Source organism: Rhyacophila brunnea, unplaced genomic scaffold, assembly GCF_057557595.1.
Source record: "Rhyacophila brunnea isolate RB1 unplaced genomic scaffold, BYU_Rbru_1.0 scaffold_2, whole genome shotgun sequence".
In the NCBI taxonomy this organism is placed as follows: Eukaryota; Metazoa; Arthropoda; class Insecta; order Trichoptera; family Rhyacophilidae; genus Rhyacophila; species Rhyacophila brunnea.
In genome coordinates this window covers 8,268,455-8,288,635 of record NW_028232859.1, presented here as the reverse complement: position 1 = coordinate 8,288,635, position 20,181 = coordinate 8,268,455, and the positions used below count along the sequence as shown (strand labels likewise).

The 20,181-nt window shown below is 32.3% G+C and overlaps 1 protein-coding gene across 1 annotated transcript; it reads right to left on the bottom strand.

Moving 5' to 3' along the window:
• Window positions 1-455: 455 nt before the first annotated feature.
• Window positions 456-10,892, bottom strand: Orc4 (origin recognition complex subunit 4). Its single transcript, XM_085946635.1, has 6 exons — window positions 10,556-10,892; window positions 10,253-10,378; window positions 8,032-8,254; window positions 6,309-7,027; window positions 4,396-4,604; window positions 456-2,804 (listed from the first exon to the last, which is right to left on the bottom strand). The coding sequence occupies exons 1-6, from the start codon at window positions 10,751-10,753 to the stop codon at window positions 2,546-2,548; spliced, it is 1,734 nt and encodes a 577-aa protein (XP_085802761.1). The 5' UTR covers window positions 10,754-10,892; the 3' UTR covers window positions 456-2,545.
• Window positions 10,893-20,181: the final 9,289 nt, after the last annotated feature.

Here is a 20,181-nt window from a genome sequence, read left to right as displayed (position 1 = left end):
ACGATTACAGAATTATAAAAAATAATAAATATTTATATATTATAAAGGATTATATTTTTCAGATTAATTATATTATTATACACATGTTTGTAGAGGTGTATCTCAAATGTTGACTGGCCATAAATACACATTAAGATCAGACTTTTTCTTACTTGTGATGTAAAATATTTCTCTACATTCTAAATGTTTCGGATACACCTAAGTTTATACATATATTATATTCCGTAATATTAAAAATCAAATAGTTTATTATATATACCTAGTTATAGTGATGTTAATGATTTTGAAATCTTAACGAGCCCTGAAAGGCAGCTACATTAAAAAAGACATTAAATTTTATAAGAACGTACTAATATTTTTTTTTACTTATAAAGCCGTTTTCGGCGAACGCTTTAACTATTAACTCAAATTGTCCGCAAAATGTAATATTTTTATATGAAATAAATAAATTGAAAAAATTTTAACATATTTTTATTGAAGTGTTTTCTTTCACAAATACATTATTATTATTGATCAAATGACGCATTTATTACTTCCAAATACCGATAAATCCACAAATTCAATATTTTGTGATCAACAAAGTTTTAGTGTTTCCAGCGTAACATTATATTGTGTTTTTAAATGATCCATTTTTATTAGCTGATCAACTCTTTATTTCAAAAACTTAAATTAGATACATAACAGCATTTGTTTGCATCATTTTTTATTATCGATTTCTGTAAGTCATTCAGTTATTAAGCCTCATGTGGTTTTGGTGGGTTTTGAAGGTTATTCCATATTCTGTTGAATTACAAATAAAATATTACCCCATTTACATGTGTACGGATTTACTGCTGACAGTATGACAGTATTATCGCGGTCATAACAAAAAAATGCACGTGTAAACAAGTATTATTGTACAACTTGCAAGATTGCATACATGAATCAAAAAAGTTCAGGAGCTTCCGAATTTTCACGCGACAATTGAACCGTGCAATATCTGCGCCTGCGCAGTAGAACGATAGTAGCAAACCTGCCGGTAAAATAACAAGCTACACTGCGCAGAGACTCATTATGAGGTTAACTGTTTTTAACGACCAATCAAATAGTACCAAACAATGATAATATTGCGTTTCGCTTACTTTTGAAGAATGAGATTGGCGAGACAGTGAGCACTTTTACGTTTAAACATATATTATCGTGATAGTTTAAAATACACACTATTGGTGCAAGTAAATCCATGTACGTGTAGATGCACTATAAGTACGTATTTTAATTTTTTTAGATTTTGACTGTATGTGTACTCATCGGGTTTTGGAAATAGACGCCTCAAATATACAAGAAATAATTAATACTGATATAATAAATAAACAAAATCACACAGTAGAATTTTACTCATTAACATAATAATCACATTAAGGGCCCACATGCCCAACGAAGGTCAAAATGGAGATTTTATGGTGTTGTATTATGTATTAAATTTAAACTTAAACATACTTCTTCATTTTCGTGCTAGTTCAACTATTGACTGAAGTGGTTCCTTTCAAGCATGTTGTTTAGTAATGTTTTTTAAAATTTACCATTAAGGTTCGATCTAATGAATAAAAAATTTTATTTTTGTAAAAATAAATCCGTGTTACCACTTTGGTAGAATTACTCTTAGTGCATAATTACACCATCATTTTTCCAAAGGAGAAAATGTTATTCTCATATTTCATATAACAATTTAACTTCTTTATGGATGAAAAAACAAAATAACCACCTACATAATATTATATACATAGTTGAATAATATTATCCTAAGTAAAATAAATTACCACGTCTGCCTCTAAGCAGACCGTATAAAGTAGAGCTTCCGCAGAGTGGAGGTTGTATTAATAGACCTTTTTTTTGAGGAATCGAGGCTCGAAATGGACGGAGCACCGTTCCGGTTCATGAAATCACCGAAATTATCACTCCATCTTCGGGAAAAAATAATTTGACGACCATCTGAACTAGATATGCCGTATAACAAAAAATCTAACACACTGATTTTTATCAAATATACATAAAATTAGATATGTTAATATTTTCGGAGAATTATTGAGCGCTCCGATTTGTAAAATTTTCCATTTCGAGCACTGTGAGGAATAGTAGTTGGTCATTCGCCCAACCCATTGGGTCGTTGCACTAGATCAAATACACATTAAAATCAACATACATTTGCTGACCAGGAGCCCGCAACCCACAGGTTTTGTATTGATGTAAAGACAGCTGCTCTACCAATTAGGCCAAAGTGAGTATACAAACGATTACCGCTATTATTTCATTACTATTTCGACGCAAACATTAGATATTGTTGAATATTTAACCACTATTCACAGAGATATAAAAAGAATTTAAAAATTGATGTTTCCATTTAAATTAGCTATGTATGTCTTTATCACTGTGATAAAACAAAATTCTGTAAGTTTTTATACAAAACTTAATATTGAATACTTATGTAGGTTAGTATTAACACTCTATGTTGACACCCTGCCTATGTAATAAGTCTTCTTTCTCGATAATCAATTACAAGCCCCCAACATCATACAAGCGAGCTAGTAGCCCACTGTGAGATTTCGGTCGGTAGAGCCTTGTACTGCTTCACGACTTGGGTGACTTGATTCGCTGTGACGAGGAGTCTGTAGAGCTGGTACTCTTTCTGAACTCTGCCACTTGAAAAGCCTCCATCAGCTCTCACAGGCACCATCAGTTCCATGGATTTCAGATGCTCGAAAGCCTTTAAAATGACAGCTCGTGGTACGGATTGTGAAGACGAGTTGGTGTTTGCAAATTTTGTGTACCTTGAAATAAATAAACACTTTAAAGACATTTCTATGTATAAATACATTTGTCAGATGAAGGGTTTCTATACAATCGAAACTTTCACTGGAAGAAGATAAAATTGCTATAGTATAGATTTTTCTTATTCCAAATTGTGTAATAGTTGGACAAAATTTGTCTGTGACAAAGAATGATTATTTAAAGAAGGTTTAAATTAGCACCCATACAAAATAAAAAAATCGGTGTGTGTACTTATGTACTATACTTCTTTGGCGTAACAAAACAAAAATTGTGATAAACTAGATTCTTCGACTAGCTGTTAATTATCTTGTTAAATTACACACTCAAGAAAAAGGACCGCTTATTGGAACACCGTTGGTTTATTTCTATACACTTTAACTTATATTACTAAATTATATAATTATTTATCGTTGTTTTTAATTTGTAACAACTGCCACTATGACGTTTAATAGTTTGTTTACATAATGCCGACAATAATAAATTCGCTGCCTACCAACGGAACAATTCTAAGCTATAATATTATACTGTATAATCGTTACGATTGCAGTATCATTCTGTGACGTAATGGTTGTGCGTTCGGCTGATAACCAAACAATCGTTGGTTTGAATCCAATCGTGTGTTTTTTTGTGTGAAAAAATAAATTATGTGTTGCATGTCACACGCCAAAATACAATCTGATCAGATTTTACAAACGTGCCTAAAGAAGTATAACTTCAAAAACATATTAACTTAGGTAGTGATCAACGTGTTATAGTATGTGAATAGCAACAACCGTCAATTTGTAATATGGGTGTTAGTCGTCTTCATACACATATTACTAATGATTTCAGAACAATAAATTCATTCAATTTAAAGATGTCGTTAGTTTATAACATTATAATTCAGTGACGAAGGGTGGGAGGTATGCAGTGGAGATCCGACATAAATGTACACTATATTTGTTTTCATTGAATTAAGAATACATACAAATTACAGATGGTGCAGGTTAGTTTTTAAAATTCAATAAATGAAACCCTGTCTAAGCCAAACAATTTATCCACAATAGCCGAGCGTGTCGCTTATAATGTCGTGGTACTTAGGTATAAATCCTGAGTCTGGCAAATATACATATTGTTTTTGAATGTGTGTTTGAGTCAGAGTATGGACCTAATAGGTTGAGCATGTGGCAAACATTCATTTCTCGTAAAAATAAAAAAAATCAGTTAATAGAAACCTCCACTTTTTGGATGGCCATAATATGATCTTCTTACGATCGAACATGTTAAAAAGGCAAACAATAATAGATAAAAATATTTTTCTATCTTTAAAATATCTAAAATTATGTAAGATTTAATGGCATAATGTTATATTATATAGATAGAAGAATCTGCAGTTTTTATTCTTAATTCAATGAAAACTAATAAGTATATCAGTTCTGACAAAGTTTAGTGTGTACTATTTATGTCGGATCTCCATGGCACACCTCCAATATTTGCATTATATCTTGCTACGAGTGCCACTTAATATCAAGAAATTAAATGCTCAGTTTTAAATTGAATTAATATATTGTTATTTCATAAAAGTTAATCATAAAAAAAATGTATAGTAACCTATTAAGAACCATTTCAAAGTTCATTGGTTGACCGTCAAATATTTCAGTCTGATGTTTCATAGCTATGATGAGGGAAAGTTCCAGGATTGATAGGGATAATAAGATCAGCACTTTGTCATCGACAGAGAGGACACTTTGGCAGACTTGCATCACATCTGACTTCTCCAATTGAGGATGTGTAACAGACAACTTGCAGACCAGCAGAGTCTAGAATAAAAAAAAATATTATTAGTTACTTAAAAATAGCAAAAATAATTATTTAAATACAGTAGAACCTCAATATAACGGACTAATATGGGTGAAGGGGTGTCCGTTAAACCCGAAAGTCTGTTATATAAAAACACAAACAAAATACTGTTTATTCATCTTCGGATGATATATCTAGACCAGGGGTTCTCATGTGCGGCCACCAGAGGATTTTGCTGCGGCCACCAGCGCTTAACATATATTTCAAAAAAATATTTATAAAGTTATGAAATTGGTTGAATACACATGACCATGAAATTTCTTTCAAAGCTCAAATGATCCATAATGTGTTTTTGTGATGAGATCATGTGTGAAATAGTCTGTTTCTGAGAATAAAGTCAATTAAAAGAATTGGCAAAGATTGTTTTATCAATATTGTCGATTTTTCCTACTCCTGTATACTGTGAAATCATTTAGTGTAATGCACTTAATGAAAAACAAATATCGAAGACAGTTGACAGATGTAAACTTAGAAGCAGCTATGCGGCTCGCATTGGAAAAAAGGAGTAAGTGTTGAGGAATTTGCATTTGTATTATTTTTAAATAAATAGATATGTACTAAAATGTTCAAATGTCTTTTATTAAATGGACTTGTCTTTCAATAAACTTATCCATTTTTTTAAGTAAATAAAATTTAGCTTTATTTTTTCAATCAAAACAAAAGTGAAATTTGGTGCAGCCACCAGACGTTTTCATAGAATTGTCAATGTCAATTGTGTGGCCACAGCTAAATTTCTCGTGAGAACCACTGATCTAGATACATCTGTTGAAGAGTGACGTTAATGTTCGATGATATCCTGCTTTGAAAAAAGAATCAAGTTTGTTTCTATTTTTCAAGTCTGCTGTTTTTTTATAATCAACTCTCTAAAATTACGAAAATGGGTGTAACCTTTTCGTCATGAAGAATTTTAATATTACCATAATAATTTTTTGACCACTTTAAGAAATTTAAATATGTACTCGTATATAGTACCTATCGAGTTGCTAATTAAAAAATAAACATACCTATATAGTAAAATCTCACTAATTCGGCACTTCAGATGTTTGGCACATCCAGTAATCTGAAGACATTTTGGCTTTGCATAAATTATGGCAAGGAGTTTTTAAACAAAGTTTTAATGTGAGAAAACAATAGTAGATAATACATTAATACGAGTAAACAATAAAAAGACACGTTTTGCTATTAACCAAAAAATGTAGCCAATTTTTCAAATTCATTCATGCAATCTGGCACAACAAGGTTTTATATAGTGCCGGATTAGTGAGATTCTACTGTATCTATTTAACAAAATTGCTCTACAGGCAACTTTTTTAATTTACATACCTACATCAAACCAATTTAAGAAAATAAGACATCAGAATTTACAAGATTTAAATGATGCAATCTTGAAACCATTTTTTTCCATTGATTTATATATTATTCTAGAAAATTAGCAGACATTTGTGAGAGTACTTGCAGAGAACCATGTCGCCAACCTCTACACTATATTATTGACAGCCTAAAAATGCAACTGGGAACAAGGGTTGATCAAGGATCAAGCAGTTGATTTAGAAATATGTATTATTTTTAAGGTATTATTTGATAATATAAATAGTAGGTATCTTAAGAAACTGACAATCCCTTCTAAATTTAAATAAATTAAAGATTAATTGAGTAAACTTTACCAGTAAATTTCTAAATGATTGCTCATTGACATCAATATCAAACATTCTTTCGAACACATTGCGTATGTCTTCATCGCTAGCCAATTCTTTAATATTGCCATTCCAAAACGATACAAAGATGGGATCCAGCAGACAGAATTCTCTCCAATCGGTTTCACATTTCACAAGAACATCGTGAGGGATTTCATAAATATTTAAACCATCATCATTCTGATTATCGATATCCATTTTTGATAGATTATTTTCATCGTGGAAAGATTTATTTCGGGTTTTCTTTACTGTGAATTTTGTAGTTGGACTCTTGCGAATTTTAACATCTAATCCTTTCGAGTATACACTGTCAGGTGTATTTTTGCGGCTGTTTTTATTCAAGATTAAGAATTCAGATAAGGAATTATTGAGTTTGGATCTCCTTCTCCCGCTGTTTTTGCCAGATATTGAATCGTTGATATCCGTGAAACTGTCAGAGTCACTTAAGTTAATGCCATTCAGTAAATTGCCCAAGGATTGTTTGGCTTCCTGACAATTCTTCGGTTTGTTGACTTCACATGGTAGGCTGAGAAGTTGAGTAAATAGAATCATACGTTTGTCGAATGGTTTCAAAGTATTTCCGTTTTCAGCCGATGAATCATTAGGGAATATGAATATTTGCCGATGTGAGAAACGAGACTTGACACGTTTCTCCAGAAGTTCTATAACATCTAAACGACACGTTACACCTGAAAATTAATGAAAGTTGTAGTTATTATATATTGTATGTTGTAGTATCCTTGCAATGTCTTATAAAAGTCAAAAAATTAGATAGGTGCTATGGGTGAAAGACACCCAAACAAAGCTCTTCTTCAATAGACTGGAAGAGAAAGGGAGGGCAGGAAACCTGCTTGTCGGACTGTATAGAAAGGGTTACAGTATTTTTGGAGCTAAGGTAGTGAAGTGAACTTGCGACATATTATGGAATTATGGAGAGGAGTGAAGCCATTTTCTGGATGCGGTCAATTGCCATAGTAAGTTATATTGCAACTGCTGTTAATGATTTTTGGGAATTTAAAAAAGGTTGAATCTCTAATATAGTCGATCTCGGTTATTACGATCACGGACATAGCGAGATCTCGGATGTAATGAGGAAACATTCGTTGATATTTTAGTTTATGATTTTCTCCATACATTTATTCACTTTCATAACGAGCTACTTATCGGATATACTGAGCAAAAATATTGTTAAAAACTTTCTTAAAACTGTTAATGTGTCGATCGTTTAAACACATTTCGACCTTACGCAATAAAATCCGACCGTAGACCGATGCTGCCGGGATCGGATTACGTTTATGACACTAGTTAAAGTGTCTAAGTACCTAATTGGTGTTTTCGCCGACAGTATTGAAAAAGTATCCATCCACACATATGGTTGAAATTTCATGTAAAAAATCCAAGCTGAAGTCAGTAGGTAGGTACCTACCAGCGTTCATTACAATAAACAACTTCTTTTGTAGTTTATAAATGCCATGCTTGTTTCGAGGAAAAATTCTAATTGTGTATTTTTGTTTGAATTGCGACTTTCTGTGTTATGTGACCTCTCATTTAAAAATACCTATTTTCTGATATAACGAGTAACGCTTATAACGAGCAAATTCAGTCGGTCCCATCTTCCTCGTAATAACCAAGTTCGACAGTACATAGTTAGTTTAGTATTAGTTATCATTTTAGGAATCTTTAGCAGACATACCAATGACACAGACGGGTGCTTGTCTACTTTGAGCTATATCAAATAGATTGTAGAGCAACGTTTGGCTGCCGTGCGTGTGGCAGAACATATCAAACTCTTCCAAAATGAAGATAACACTCTTGCAGTGTTTGTCTTGACCAGATTTCAGACATTGAAGCAGGAAGGCTAAATTTTCAGCAAACGAACCAAAGACTTTATCTCCAATTGCATTATCTAGAGACATCTGAAAAAAAGGTGGAAGTATTTTCTTTAAAAAAAAAGGGTTTACTGAAAATTATTAAATAATAAATTACCATTTTTACTCGCGAAACATATGGGCCAGAGCAGTGGCGAAGGGTGGAGGTAGATTATTATGACCTGACATAAATAGTGCACAACAAACTTTGTCAGTCAAGCGTATTTGTTTCCATTGAACTAAGACTATGTGTATATAGTGTTTGTTAGTTTTTAAAATTCAATTAAACCCTGCCTAATGCCATCTGTAATAATATATTTGTATTCTTAATTCAACGAAAACAAATAAGTATGAAAAGGTGTGTACTATTTTTGTTAGATCGTCCATAGCATACCTAAACTATTATGGTTTGAACATATATAATTTAGAAAAACACTTTCTGAGAGAATATATTATAACCAATAGAAAAAATCTTTTTGAAAAAAAGTAAGCCAACCCGTCGGGGAATCGAACTCCGTATCTCCCAGGTTTACGCCCTGATCCGTGCATTACCATTATGCTACGAGGTGACATACTAATTGCGACAAATTTTAACTATTGGTCAATTTTAATACCTACTCATCAGTGCTCTTCCAAATCAAGCTACTTTGGCAATCGATTTTTGTTTCTTAAATCAAAGTAGGTAACTATTTACTTATTACTTTGATTACTAACCAACGTCATGGAATTTCTCCAATATTTTTTATATGTAACTAACACTTGCTAATAATTTATATTATTTCTTTTATTTAACTTCACACTACTTCACAAGATTTAAGAATATATCATTCTGATTATTGAATCGTGGAATTTCTCGGTAGATACGGTATTTCTCGGTAGGAAGATCTCGGTAGATCGGGTCGTCGGTCGTCACGACGTCGGTTAGTAATCAAAGTAATAAGTAAATAGTTACCTACTTTGATTTAAGAAACAAAAATCGATTGCCAAAGTAGCTTGATTTGGAAGAGCACTGATGAGTAGGTATTAAAATTGACCAATAGTTAAAATTTGTCGCAATTAGTATGTCACCTCATAGCATAGTGGTAATGCACAGATCAGGGCGTAAACTTGGGAGATACGGAGTTCGATTCCCCGTCGGGTTGGCTTACTTTTTTTCAAAAAAGATTTTTTCTATTGGTTTTAATATATTCTCTCAGAAAGTGTTTTTCTAAATTATATATGTTCAATAATCAGAATGATATATTCTTAAATCTTGTGAATTATTCGTTGAATAAAAGAAATAGTTAATTATAAGTTTATTATGGTTTGGTTAGGCAGGGTTAAATTGAATTTTAAAAACTAACCAGAACCATCTGCAAATTGTAATCTTAGTTCAATGAAAACAAATACCTAGGTATGACTGACAGAGTTTAGTGCGCACTATTTGGTATAAGTCGGTTATCCTGGATACAGTGGCAAACACATTTTTAAAATAGCCGATATACTGGATTATTTGTTAGGATATCCTAACCTAACCCAAACTAACAGATAATCCAGTATATCGGCTATTTTCAAAATGTGTTTGTCGCTGTATCCAGGATAAACGTAATTATAGAACCCACTATTTATGTCGAATCTTAACAGTTTACTTCCACCCCTTGCTATTGGGCCAGAATCAAGGTTTTTTTTATGAAGAATGGTTATTAGCCATTCGATTGAGTACCATTGGATCATCATTATGATAAAAACATATATTGACAATTGTAATTTTCTTTGTATCTTATGATAAATATCTAAACAGACTTATTACAATGTTTTAATCACAGATATAAATAAATAAACAAATAGAGCATAGTCATTTAAATACAGGAAATAATACACTGTCGGGTGATCATACAGTGTCTGAGTGCTTGTATTAGCTCAGTGTCATGTTATCGGCTAATAGGCTGAATGTAACAGGCAGCCAGTCCGAAAGAAACGCACAAACTGGTACACTAAACTATATCTTGATTAAAATCGACTGTGCTGCTTGCTTGGTTTCAATATAATATAAAGGTAATTAGTTACTTGTGTGGTGATAGTTTTAAGGGCTAGTTTATCATCAGTATGCAGTAAGCCATTCAATCGAACCATAATAGAATCTGCTTCAAATCCAGGCTTTTGATCTAATTCCCAAATAACTGAGTCAATAAGCTGAAAATACACATTAAGTATTAATATTAGTGTTAGTACACAGCATTACACGTCTATAACAGGTACTTAATAATACTAATAACAAGAATTTATTATTTTCAATAAGACATAATATTTACATGTAATCATTTCATTAGGAATAGAAAGAATTTTAGGAATCATGCAATAGGTATTTACAGTAGTTTTTCCAGATCCTCTTGGCCCGATAATCAGCGCAGAATTGGATTCACCAGCCTCAACAGTTCTTGAAATCAAATCGTAAACATGAGTTCTTTGAGATTCGTGATCGTGAAACGTCAAATTGTCTTCCATAATTTTCAATTTCAAATACTTCCTCGCCAATTTGATTTGTAAATCTTCACTGTTTTCACGCATGTTGAATCAGAGTACGATAATTTATAAAGAACAAATAAATATATTATTATATTATAGACTTCGTGAGTGAGGTTAGGCGACGTATTGCTGTTTTTAAAGTTTGACACTTTGACAGCTACTTTCGCGGTAAAACAGCCATAGACAATATAAATATTTTTGGTTGTAAAACTTTGATGTATCTATGAAAATAATATTCCTGGTAAATAATAATTATCCTAAATAACAATAATACAATATACGGTTAGTGATGTATTAGGTAAAATAATATTATTTATCCGAAAGATGACTTGTGAAATGAAATGTATAAAACAATTTGTGGTTTCAATTGATCCCCGCACGCTGCTCCTCGTTTAAAAGTATCATCGAGTACAGAAAGGAGCTGATAAAAGAGTTTGCATAATAAATGTAATAAAATATTACAATGAATGCACTGCATTGTAAATGCAGCATTTATGCTTATTCGAATAGACAAAAGAGACTGTTCAGATGGTTCATGCTAGAACTAGAATAAGTAAATGGGATGAATAGTGTAGCTCTATAAAAGTCAGCGCTCGAAATGGAAAATTGTATGACCCACAGCGCTCGATAATTTATGGAAAACATTAATATATCTATATACTCTCATGTATACATAGTGATAAGCATAAATGTGTTAGATACCTATCTAGCTCAGACGGTTAAACGCAATAACATTTCTTAAACTTGTAAACGTAAAAAATATGTACGAAGTCAGTGAATTTTATTACATTTACTTTTTAATATTTCACTATCGGGACGCAATATTTAATTTTTCCGCAAGACGATTATCTCTAAGATTTCACGAACCGGAGCAGAGCTCCGGTGCGCACTGGTCATTTCCAGCAAGACATTATTATTATAAAGAGAAAAGGTATGTAGACATTAAATGTAGGTATAATAAAACTAGTATAACCACAAGGCATAAAAAGACTAAAAGAATAAAAATGTTAAAACCTTCAACTCAAATTACGTAGGTACCTAAGTTAAGAAAAGGTTAAAACCGAAAAAAAATATATAATAATGCCTCAAGAATGACAATATGTCTCTAACAAAGCTATTCACTACTAGGTACATACTACTACCTACTAAAACAATCATTGGATGCAGTACAATACGTAGGTATATAAAAAACATTAGTCAATTTTGATAATGTACGGTAAATTATAAAAAAATATGATGAAAATAAACATTTTTCAATGTTTTCAAGAGTTGCGGGATAACTTAATCAGTAGCGGATTTGGGGACTTAGAGGCCAGACTGAATTTGAGGCTCCCACAATAAAAAATTAAATAAAAATCACAAATTCCAGCTTCTAACTACCAATGTCTCGATGTGTCTCTCTTCTGGTATTACGTCTTGTGACTAAAATCAATTATTATTAAAGAAGGCAATGATCAGTTGAATTGTATAAAGTCATAACTCACATATTCCAAACATCGAGTTTTGAGATAATCGCAAAAAACGACCAGAGCACTGTTTTTTGCAATTAGAAGAAAGGTATTGAACTCCCTTGAATATTAATGAGTGAGTGAGTCGATTTACATTATTTTTAAAATATAATACTCCTAAAGCTGCAGACACACACCCATGGCCCCCAGATCCTTAAACGGCCCCCCCGGCCAGGATCTTTGGTGGCCCCCCTACCTATCGCTAAGTTTAATGGCATGTGTGACGCACAACAGAAGCGTTTTCAAAATTGTGTTGTAAGGGCATTAGGTTTATTTTTAGGGATTTTTGTAGATTTAATACATCCAATTGATATCTAGACATACAATTATGTAGTTGTCAAGTATCAGTACAAAACAATCAAAATGCATCTAACGACCTCATTTTTAAAATGTAAAATTCTCTGTCGTGAAATAGCACCGCAGGCGACTTTTTTTACCTATTATTAGAGCAAATTTGTGATGTGTGTTTATCTTAAATATCTGATTGACCCGCCACGCCGGGTCCCCCTTGACCCCGGGCCCCTAGGCTAGAGCCCTGTCAGCCCCCCCTTGTGGGGGCCATGCACACACCACACTATGAGAAATATAGTTCCCTGATTGGTTAGAAAGGCCTTGATGACAGCTGAACTCATATTATTCATTGAAAAATGTGAGATATGACACCAACAATCACCTTTATCAACGATAGTCACATGGTTTAAAATGACTTTTGATAGCCAACTACTATTCTTCTTTATAGATTAATGTCTTTAGAATCACTTGGTGTATTTAACTCAAAAATGAGAACATTGAAAAGTGTGAGTTATGAGTGTTATGACTCTAGCCGACAAAGTGATTTTATTAAATGTACAAGTACGTATTTGTTTGAGTGGTTGTGTTATATATCCATTTGAAATGGTTGCAGGGATTTTATTACAATTTAGGTAACAATATAATATTATACATAATTTCTAATAAATACTTACTCATCGATTTAGTATTATGTTATCAGTGCCGGCTCGACAACATTCTAGGTGGTGGGGTTTACCCATTAATTGTTAAATATACGTACATAGGTACCTACCTACTTTCTCATATTATATAATTTCTCATTATACACCATGGTACTGGTTATGGATTTTATTAATGAGGAAATGATTAAATTTTCAAAATAAATAATATGATTATCTTAGTATCATTACTGAGTCGTTACTTAATCACATCGAAAAAGCGTGCTTACAAATATTAACTTAATTAATAGTAATAATTATTGTATAGGTACTTACCATCCGTTTTGAACAACGACATACAGCGAGCGTTTTACTAACCACGGGGTTATTTGATTCGCTAATATAATAATATTCGCTGATATACTAATGCTAATACATTCACATACTTTGTAGAACGAGATTTGTACCTCGGTGACGGGAGCGTGCGGGTGAACTAAGTCACCCCCCCCCGGTCAGCGAAAAATAGACGCAATTGATTTCTTAATTTGTACATGGGTGTCATCGTGAAATAGAGCGTATTCAATTGAATTCATTATTTTAAGACCGCGTAATCATCATTATATTGTTATTACATGATTTAAAATCATTGCTTTATTTATTATATGTATAATAATAATAAATATCTCCATAATATTGCGACGGGTATTGATAGGTAAAATAAATTATTTAAGTAGTTCATTTAATCATGTGATTAAGTAGGTATATTATGACAATGACAAAATATCGGAAGTGTATTTTTGAGATTACAACGATGTGGGGATGGTCCCTACGAACCCTCAAGGTAGAGCCGCCCCTGTATGTTATAATTTAAAATTATTGTAAGCCTTACGAATCCATTGCGTTATATTATGTGGTTATATTGCCAGTACCGATATCCATAAGCCATCTACAACATTCGTGATTGCTAGCCGATGTCCCGGTTAATTTGATTAAGCCATTAATCAATTTGTACAGGTGAGACGCTATAAGTCTATAACAAACATCTAATAGCCACGAATAGGAAATTAAAATGAATGCTATGGGAGTGTAGTCAGCTGCAATAGTATGTAAACGGTGGCAAAGTATGCTACCTACTATGGTCAAGGCTCTATCACAAACATAGTTGTATTAGGATAACAATTATTTTATTTTGAACCATTAGGTGTATGTACTTAATATACTATTTTATGGTTTTCAAAATCGCAACAAAATAATATAATTTTGGTTCTTTTTTCAAGTAAAAAAAAGGCAAAGTGCCTACTTACCTATTATATTATTTATTGTCGGCTATTTTAAACAGATAAATACACTAAAAATCTTAAATTGACATAGGTACACACCATTTACTGAAAATTAGAACATCCGTGGAACGTACTCTAAAAGCGGTGGTAGTGTTGTATACGTGGAGGTGACTGTGGGAGGTTTGTAAAATTGTGAAAAAATTGTGTGATAAACCAACCGTCATGATAATATTCATCACATTAAGCAGCGCTCGGAATGGACAGGAACGCACCGGAGCGCCGTTGTGGTTCGCGGAATTCCAAAATATACCGTTCCGGCTCGTGGATTCATTTACAATTGCGTTGCGGTTCGTTAGATTGAGATAATTATATATGAATGTATCTTTTAAAGTTTTTCTCAAAATTAAAAATTAACGAAGTTATGTTATGCCGGGCGTGCAAGGGTTAAAAATAAAAATTATGACATCCCTAAATTTCTTCAAACCTTCTTTTTTTGTGTCGATATGTCCATGCCTAAATGCATTGTCTAAATAACAAGAAACAACCAGCTGCAAGCGTAAATTACTTTATTACCCAAAAAAATGTGCCTTGCTGACACTATTTGAAAACTCTTAAAAAATAAAGTATACATTGTTTAATAATTTCTAAAGGATGAAACATTTCAAATCTCAATACAATCTTGCCTTTGACTTACGCATTGTTAATTTACTTACCTACTAATTTATTATATTATTTTATTCGGAGTGACAAAAATTATTACTTCGCCATTTATTTTCGGGTGAATGAATTGTGTTTTCGATGGTTAAATTAGTACAAAAAAGTTTGATAATTTGACTCGTGCAATCCGCTATAATATTCCTATTAGTTGCCTTTTAAAATATTTTGTATTATTTAAGATATAAATACGTTTCTAAACAAAATTGTTTATATTATTAGTTTGGTGTTTTTTTTGCTACATTCTAGTAAGTTTTGTGTTTTAATTTTAACTGTGTGTTTAACTTGATTTTTTAATAAAAAATTGTTCTAAAAGTTGGTCAAAAATGTCATCAGGCGAAACGTGTTAACCGAAACTATTGAAAAATATTTTGTCGCAGGTAACGTAACGCTGGCCACATACCTACACAATTTGATCATTTAAAAAATGATATTGAGTGGTTATTTATAAAAATAATGAAGGTATAATAAAGTAGTAGGTAATTCGTGTAAATCTGCTAAAACCACATTACATTACATTAGGAATTCACTCCAATAACCATTGAAGTGGCAACAGATGGTATTCATCTCAACAATTAACTTTTGTTAAAAAAAGCTTATGACGTGTCGTAAACCCCTCTTTTTACGATGTTTACATTTGTTTTGTAATTTACATTATTGTTGAATTGCGACTATAGTACAATAAATCTTGTGATATAACTACTACATTCATTCATTTATTTGCCATAGGTCATGATGAGTATACTTTTTTGTAAGTGAATTTTGTTGCTTCTGGTAAGTTTTGTGTTTTAATTTTTGTTCTCTTAAAAGTTAGTTAAAATTCTCAGCAGGCGATACGAATACCTTTATATCGTCGGTGTATTGTAAAAATGGCGAATTAACCAAAATACTATTACAGGAGGAGAATTTTTAACCTTTGACATTTATTTATTAATTACCTGTGGATGAATACTTTCCTTATAATAGGCTTTATAATATAATATTTTAAAAAGTCTATTATGTTAAATTAGCTTTTTCTTCGTAACACTAAGTGGATAATCACCCTTACAATTATCGTTTTTAATAAGTACTTTCCTGTGGGATACAAATTCGCCATTTTTACATAATTATATTATTACATATATACCTATATACTATTGTCGCTGGTATCCAAACTGATTTAAGATAATTCTGGCCACACGCACAATTTGATAATTTTGTGGATATTTATAAAAATAATGAAGGCTTAATTACGTAGTAGGTACTTCGTGTAAATCTGCTAAAACATTAGGAATTCTTTCCGGTGGACAATACAGTGGCAACATCTGTTCTGTGATTCAATAATTATTATCATCTCAACAACTTGACTTGTGTTAAAAAAATATTTATGATAAGTCGTAAACCCCAATTTTCACAATGAATAATGAATGATTTTTTCTACAAAAATGTGTTTGGGCCATTGATGGTTTGGGCAGAAAATATTGAATAGCCTTCTGCAGAGTTTATTTATTTGGGACGTTCCTATTGTATTACAATTATTATTACATGCATTGTAGCTTGTGACTTTAAAAATAATAGAAATAATACATAGGTAGTGTGGAGAGAACTTTTACTTAATTTTTGTTTGTAAATTTGTTTAAAAAAGATATAGGAATATCCTTTAATAAAAATGTACGACTATCATAATATCTGTATTGTATGTAGGTACCTATTATCATTTCCATGGCAATAATAATGTGAGTAGGGAAGGACAAACAACATAGATTGAATCGTTTAGAATAAGTAGGTACTAACAAATTAGGTACCTATGTGTCCAGTGCGGACATCTAATTATCTTAGGTGGTGTTAGTCATAGATTATTAAATAAATACGGCGGTAGATGTATATTACAATAATGGTAACCAAAGCATCACCATTGTAACATAACATGCATACAATACAATATTAGTCCTTATAATGTTGAATATAGTAGGTACTAATTAATGACAATTTTATATTATTCTATAAGAGTCGCGCTTAGCAACCTGAGTTTCACCTTCCGTCATGTTTTATCTTATATAAATGAAAATGACACACCATTGGTAATTTAATTACAAATAATGCTATGTTTACGTTGTTTGGATGACTTGAAACTTTTATTAGATGTAGGTACGGCCTTATGCCCCTTATAGTGGAGAAGGTTCAAAATAAATCTTTGAGAATCCTTTAAAGCTGTGTGGATAGTGGATACTATCCATGGTTTTATCCGATTGATTTCTCAAGACGTATGCTTACATACTGTATTCTGAAAGTTAAAAAGAGAGCTAGGTATTTAGGCTACGTACTTTTTCCAACTTATATCTACCCAGTACAAATGAGAACTCTGCCATTATTGGTACTTAGTATTGATTTTATTATATATTATTTTATAACTTTCTTGATAATCTAAGTTGTTTGTTCTGCCAAGGTGCAATAATTGCTAATGATAATTGGGCAGGAAATAACTATGTTCAACCAAATCGCTTCGGATAATCGTATATTCCACCTGCGTGAGAACGAGTTTATGTGAACGCTATTTTATAAATTCTTGGTATAGGTAGGCACTTACTGTTTTTTCTAATACTATTTCTTTATTTTTTAAACACTATTTTAATACTATTTCTTGATGTTTGATATTCTGTGCTCGTATTTAAATGGAATTTGTAAAATTTTCTATAAGTACGTAAATATTTTTTTAATTTCAATCTATAAGGTACTTATGTGGATATGTTGTTTGTTATGACTAATTAATTACAAACTTATCTATATCTATCCCAAATGAGACAGTAAGTTGTAAGTAAGACGAGTGGTGGTAGAGGTATCATGCACTGGTTATAGTGGTAGATAAAGTAAAAATAAAGAATAATACAATTTTTGACGGTATACTTTGTTAAAACAAGATTATTTCGCCTGCGGCGCTGACAATCCTTACCAACCTGCCCAATATAGATCCACGTAAGAAGTTTAAAGTTTATTGTTGCATTTTTATATCAAAAGTACGTACGTACGTAAAGAAAGGATTAGCATAAGTACTTAGTTTCGGAAAATTATACAGCGTTCCTGTTCGTGAAATTTTCCATTTCGAGCACTGACATTAAGTAGGTACCTATTACAATCATGACCCCCACAAACGGAGGGCTGACAGTGCTCTAGCCTGGGGTTCCGGCGTGGTGGGTTGACCAGATAAGTGAGATAAACACACAACATAAATTTACTCTAATAGTAAAAAAAGTTGCCTTTCAGTTTATGAATTATTAACATTTTAAAATACATTGAATAACATTAATGTTACATTGAACACCATTTGGAAAACGCTAAAAAATATCCGTCCAAATTCCTTTTCCTGATTTAGATTTTTTTGAAACTTAATATTGCTCAGGGCGGATGTCAATCTTTCCGGAAGTGGGTGGAAGATAGAAAATTTACCCACTTGGCTTGGATCGGTGGGTACCTATTTAAATATTTTATTATTTAAAATTAAATTCTCGAAGAATTGATTGAGATACGTATAAATTTCAAACCGGTCGGGACTTCCGATGAGCCCTCACACTGGGACCTTTAGTGAGACTAGCTGAATAAGAATAATGTTGCCATTATTTTATTGCTGTTGACTATGCAATGCCAAACCAATTATTAGGTACCTAATAAATAACATTGTATAAATCATCTATGTACATAGTACTATTATAGAGAAAATAAATTATATTGTTTTGTAGGTACGGTTTTTCTTGTTACCATTTCCCAAAGAACCGAAGCCATTATTGTATTATTGTCGGAATAATCTCTTTTCCAATCTTTTCAGAGCCTTTTATATATACAAGATTATTCATTAGGTATTTTTTTAGGCGCGGCTTAAGCGTTAGACTATAACTCCGTGGGTCCCAGGCTCAAATCCTGGGTCTGGCCAGTACACATATTGTTTTTCAATTTGTGTCTGGTAGGGTATGGACCTAATAGGTTGAGCAAGTGGTTGACATCCATTTCTCGTAAAAAACAAAATCTGCCTCTGCAAACCTCTACTGTGTGGAGCCCATATGATCCTATTAGGATCGGGCATGGTCTAAATATTTTAAATATTTTTTAAAAATACTAATTACTAGGACTTGAATTGAACCGAAGCTACGCTTTCTTTGAAACCATCGCTCGGTTTTTATATTATTTTTTTTATTTAAAAATAATTGTTAAAAGAAATTAAAAATAATTTTATGGCATGTAATAAACTCACATTTCTACAAGAAATATTCATTGCTAACCAAAACGTTATGTTTACCTTTCAGTAGCGTCTTCTATCGAAGGCTGCTAATCAACTTGTAGTAGGTACACCTGTCTATCCTGGCCATTCATATGTCGTATCTAACCTCCAGTGCCTTGGACATTGTGCGAATTACGGAGGTTGCTTAGCCAAGAGAATCTTCTTTTAACTTCGCTTCTGCTGCTCTCTTCCTTCCCCTGCATTATTAGTTGTAAATCATACTTTTTATTGCGCAGTATATATACCTATACCCAGTCTATATAAGTGAAATAATCATAGGCTTTGAAAAAATCACGACATAATGTGTTGTGACCTCATCGGGAATCAAACCCGCAACCCCCAAGTATAAGAAGATAATGCCTTACGCACTGTACATTGTAGATTATTAAAACAGGTTCAACTAAAGTTTTCTCAAATACATGTTGCACTTTTAACGTATTCATTGTTAGATGAAAGCCTGAGCGCGTTTCAAATCTCCGTGTGAAATAGTATCAATAACATTAAAAGAAAAACAACATCATATTCCTAATAAACTATATAAGTAAGATATTTACTGCCAGATGTGTATTGAATAAAATTTCTATAAATATATCGAAATCTGATCAAGCGAGACGACGGGAGACATTTCCTTTTTCGCATTGTGCGGCTGACTTCACGCGTGTCATTTTCATTTTGCTCCGAGAGAAGACCGGAACAGAGGGTGCAACTATCTACCACCATTCGGGTAAACATTAGTGGGTACGAGAGAGATGGAATACTCATATATTTTTTCAGTCGGCATTAATTTGAC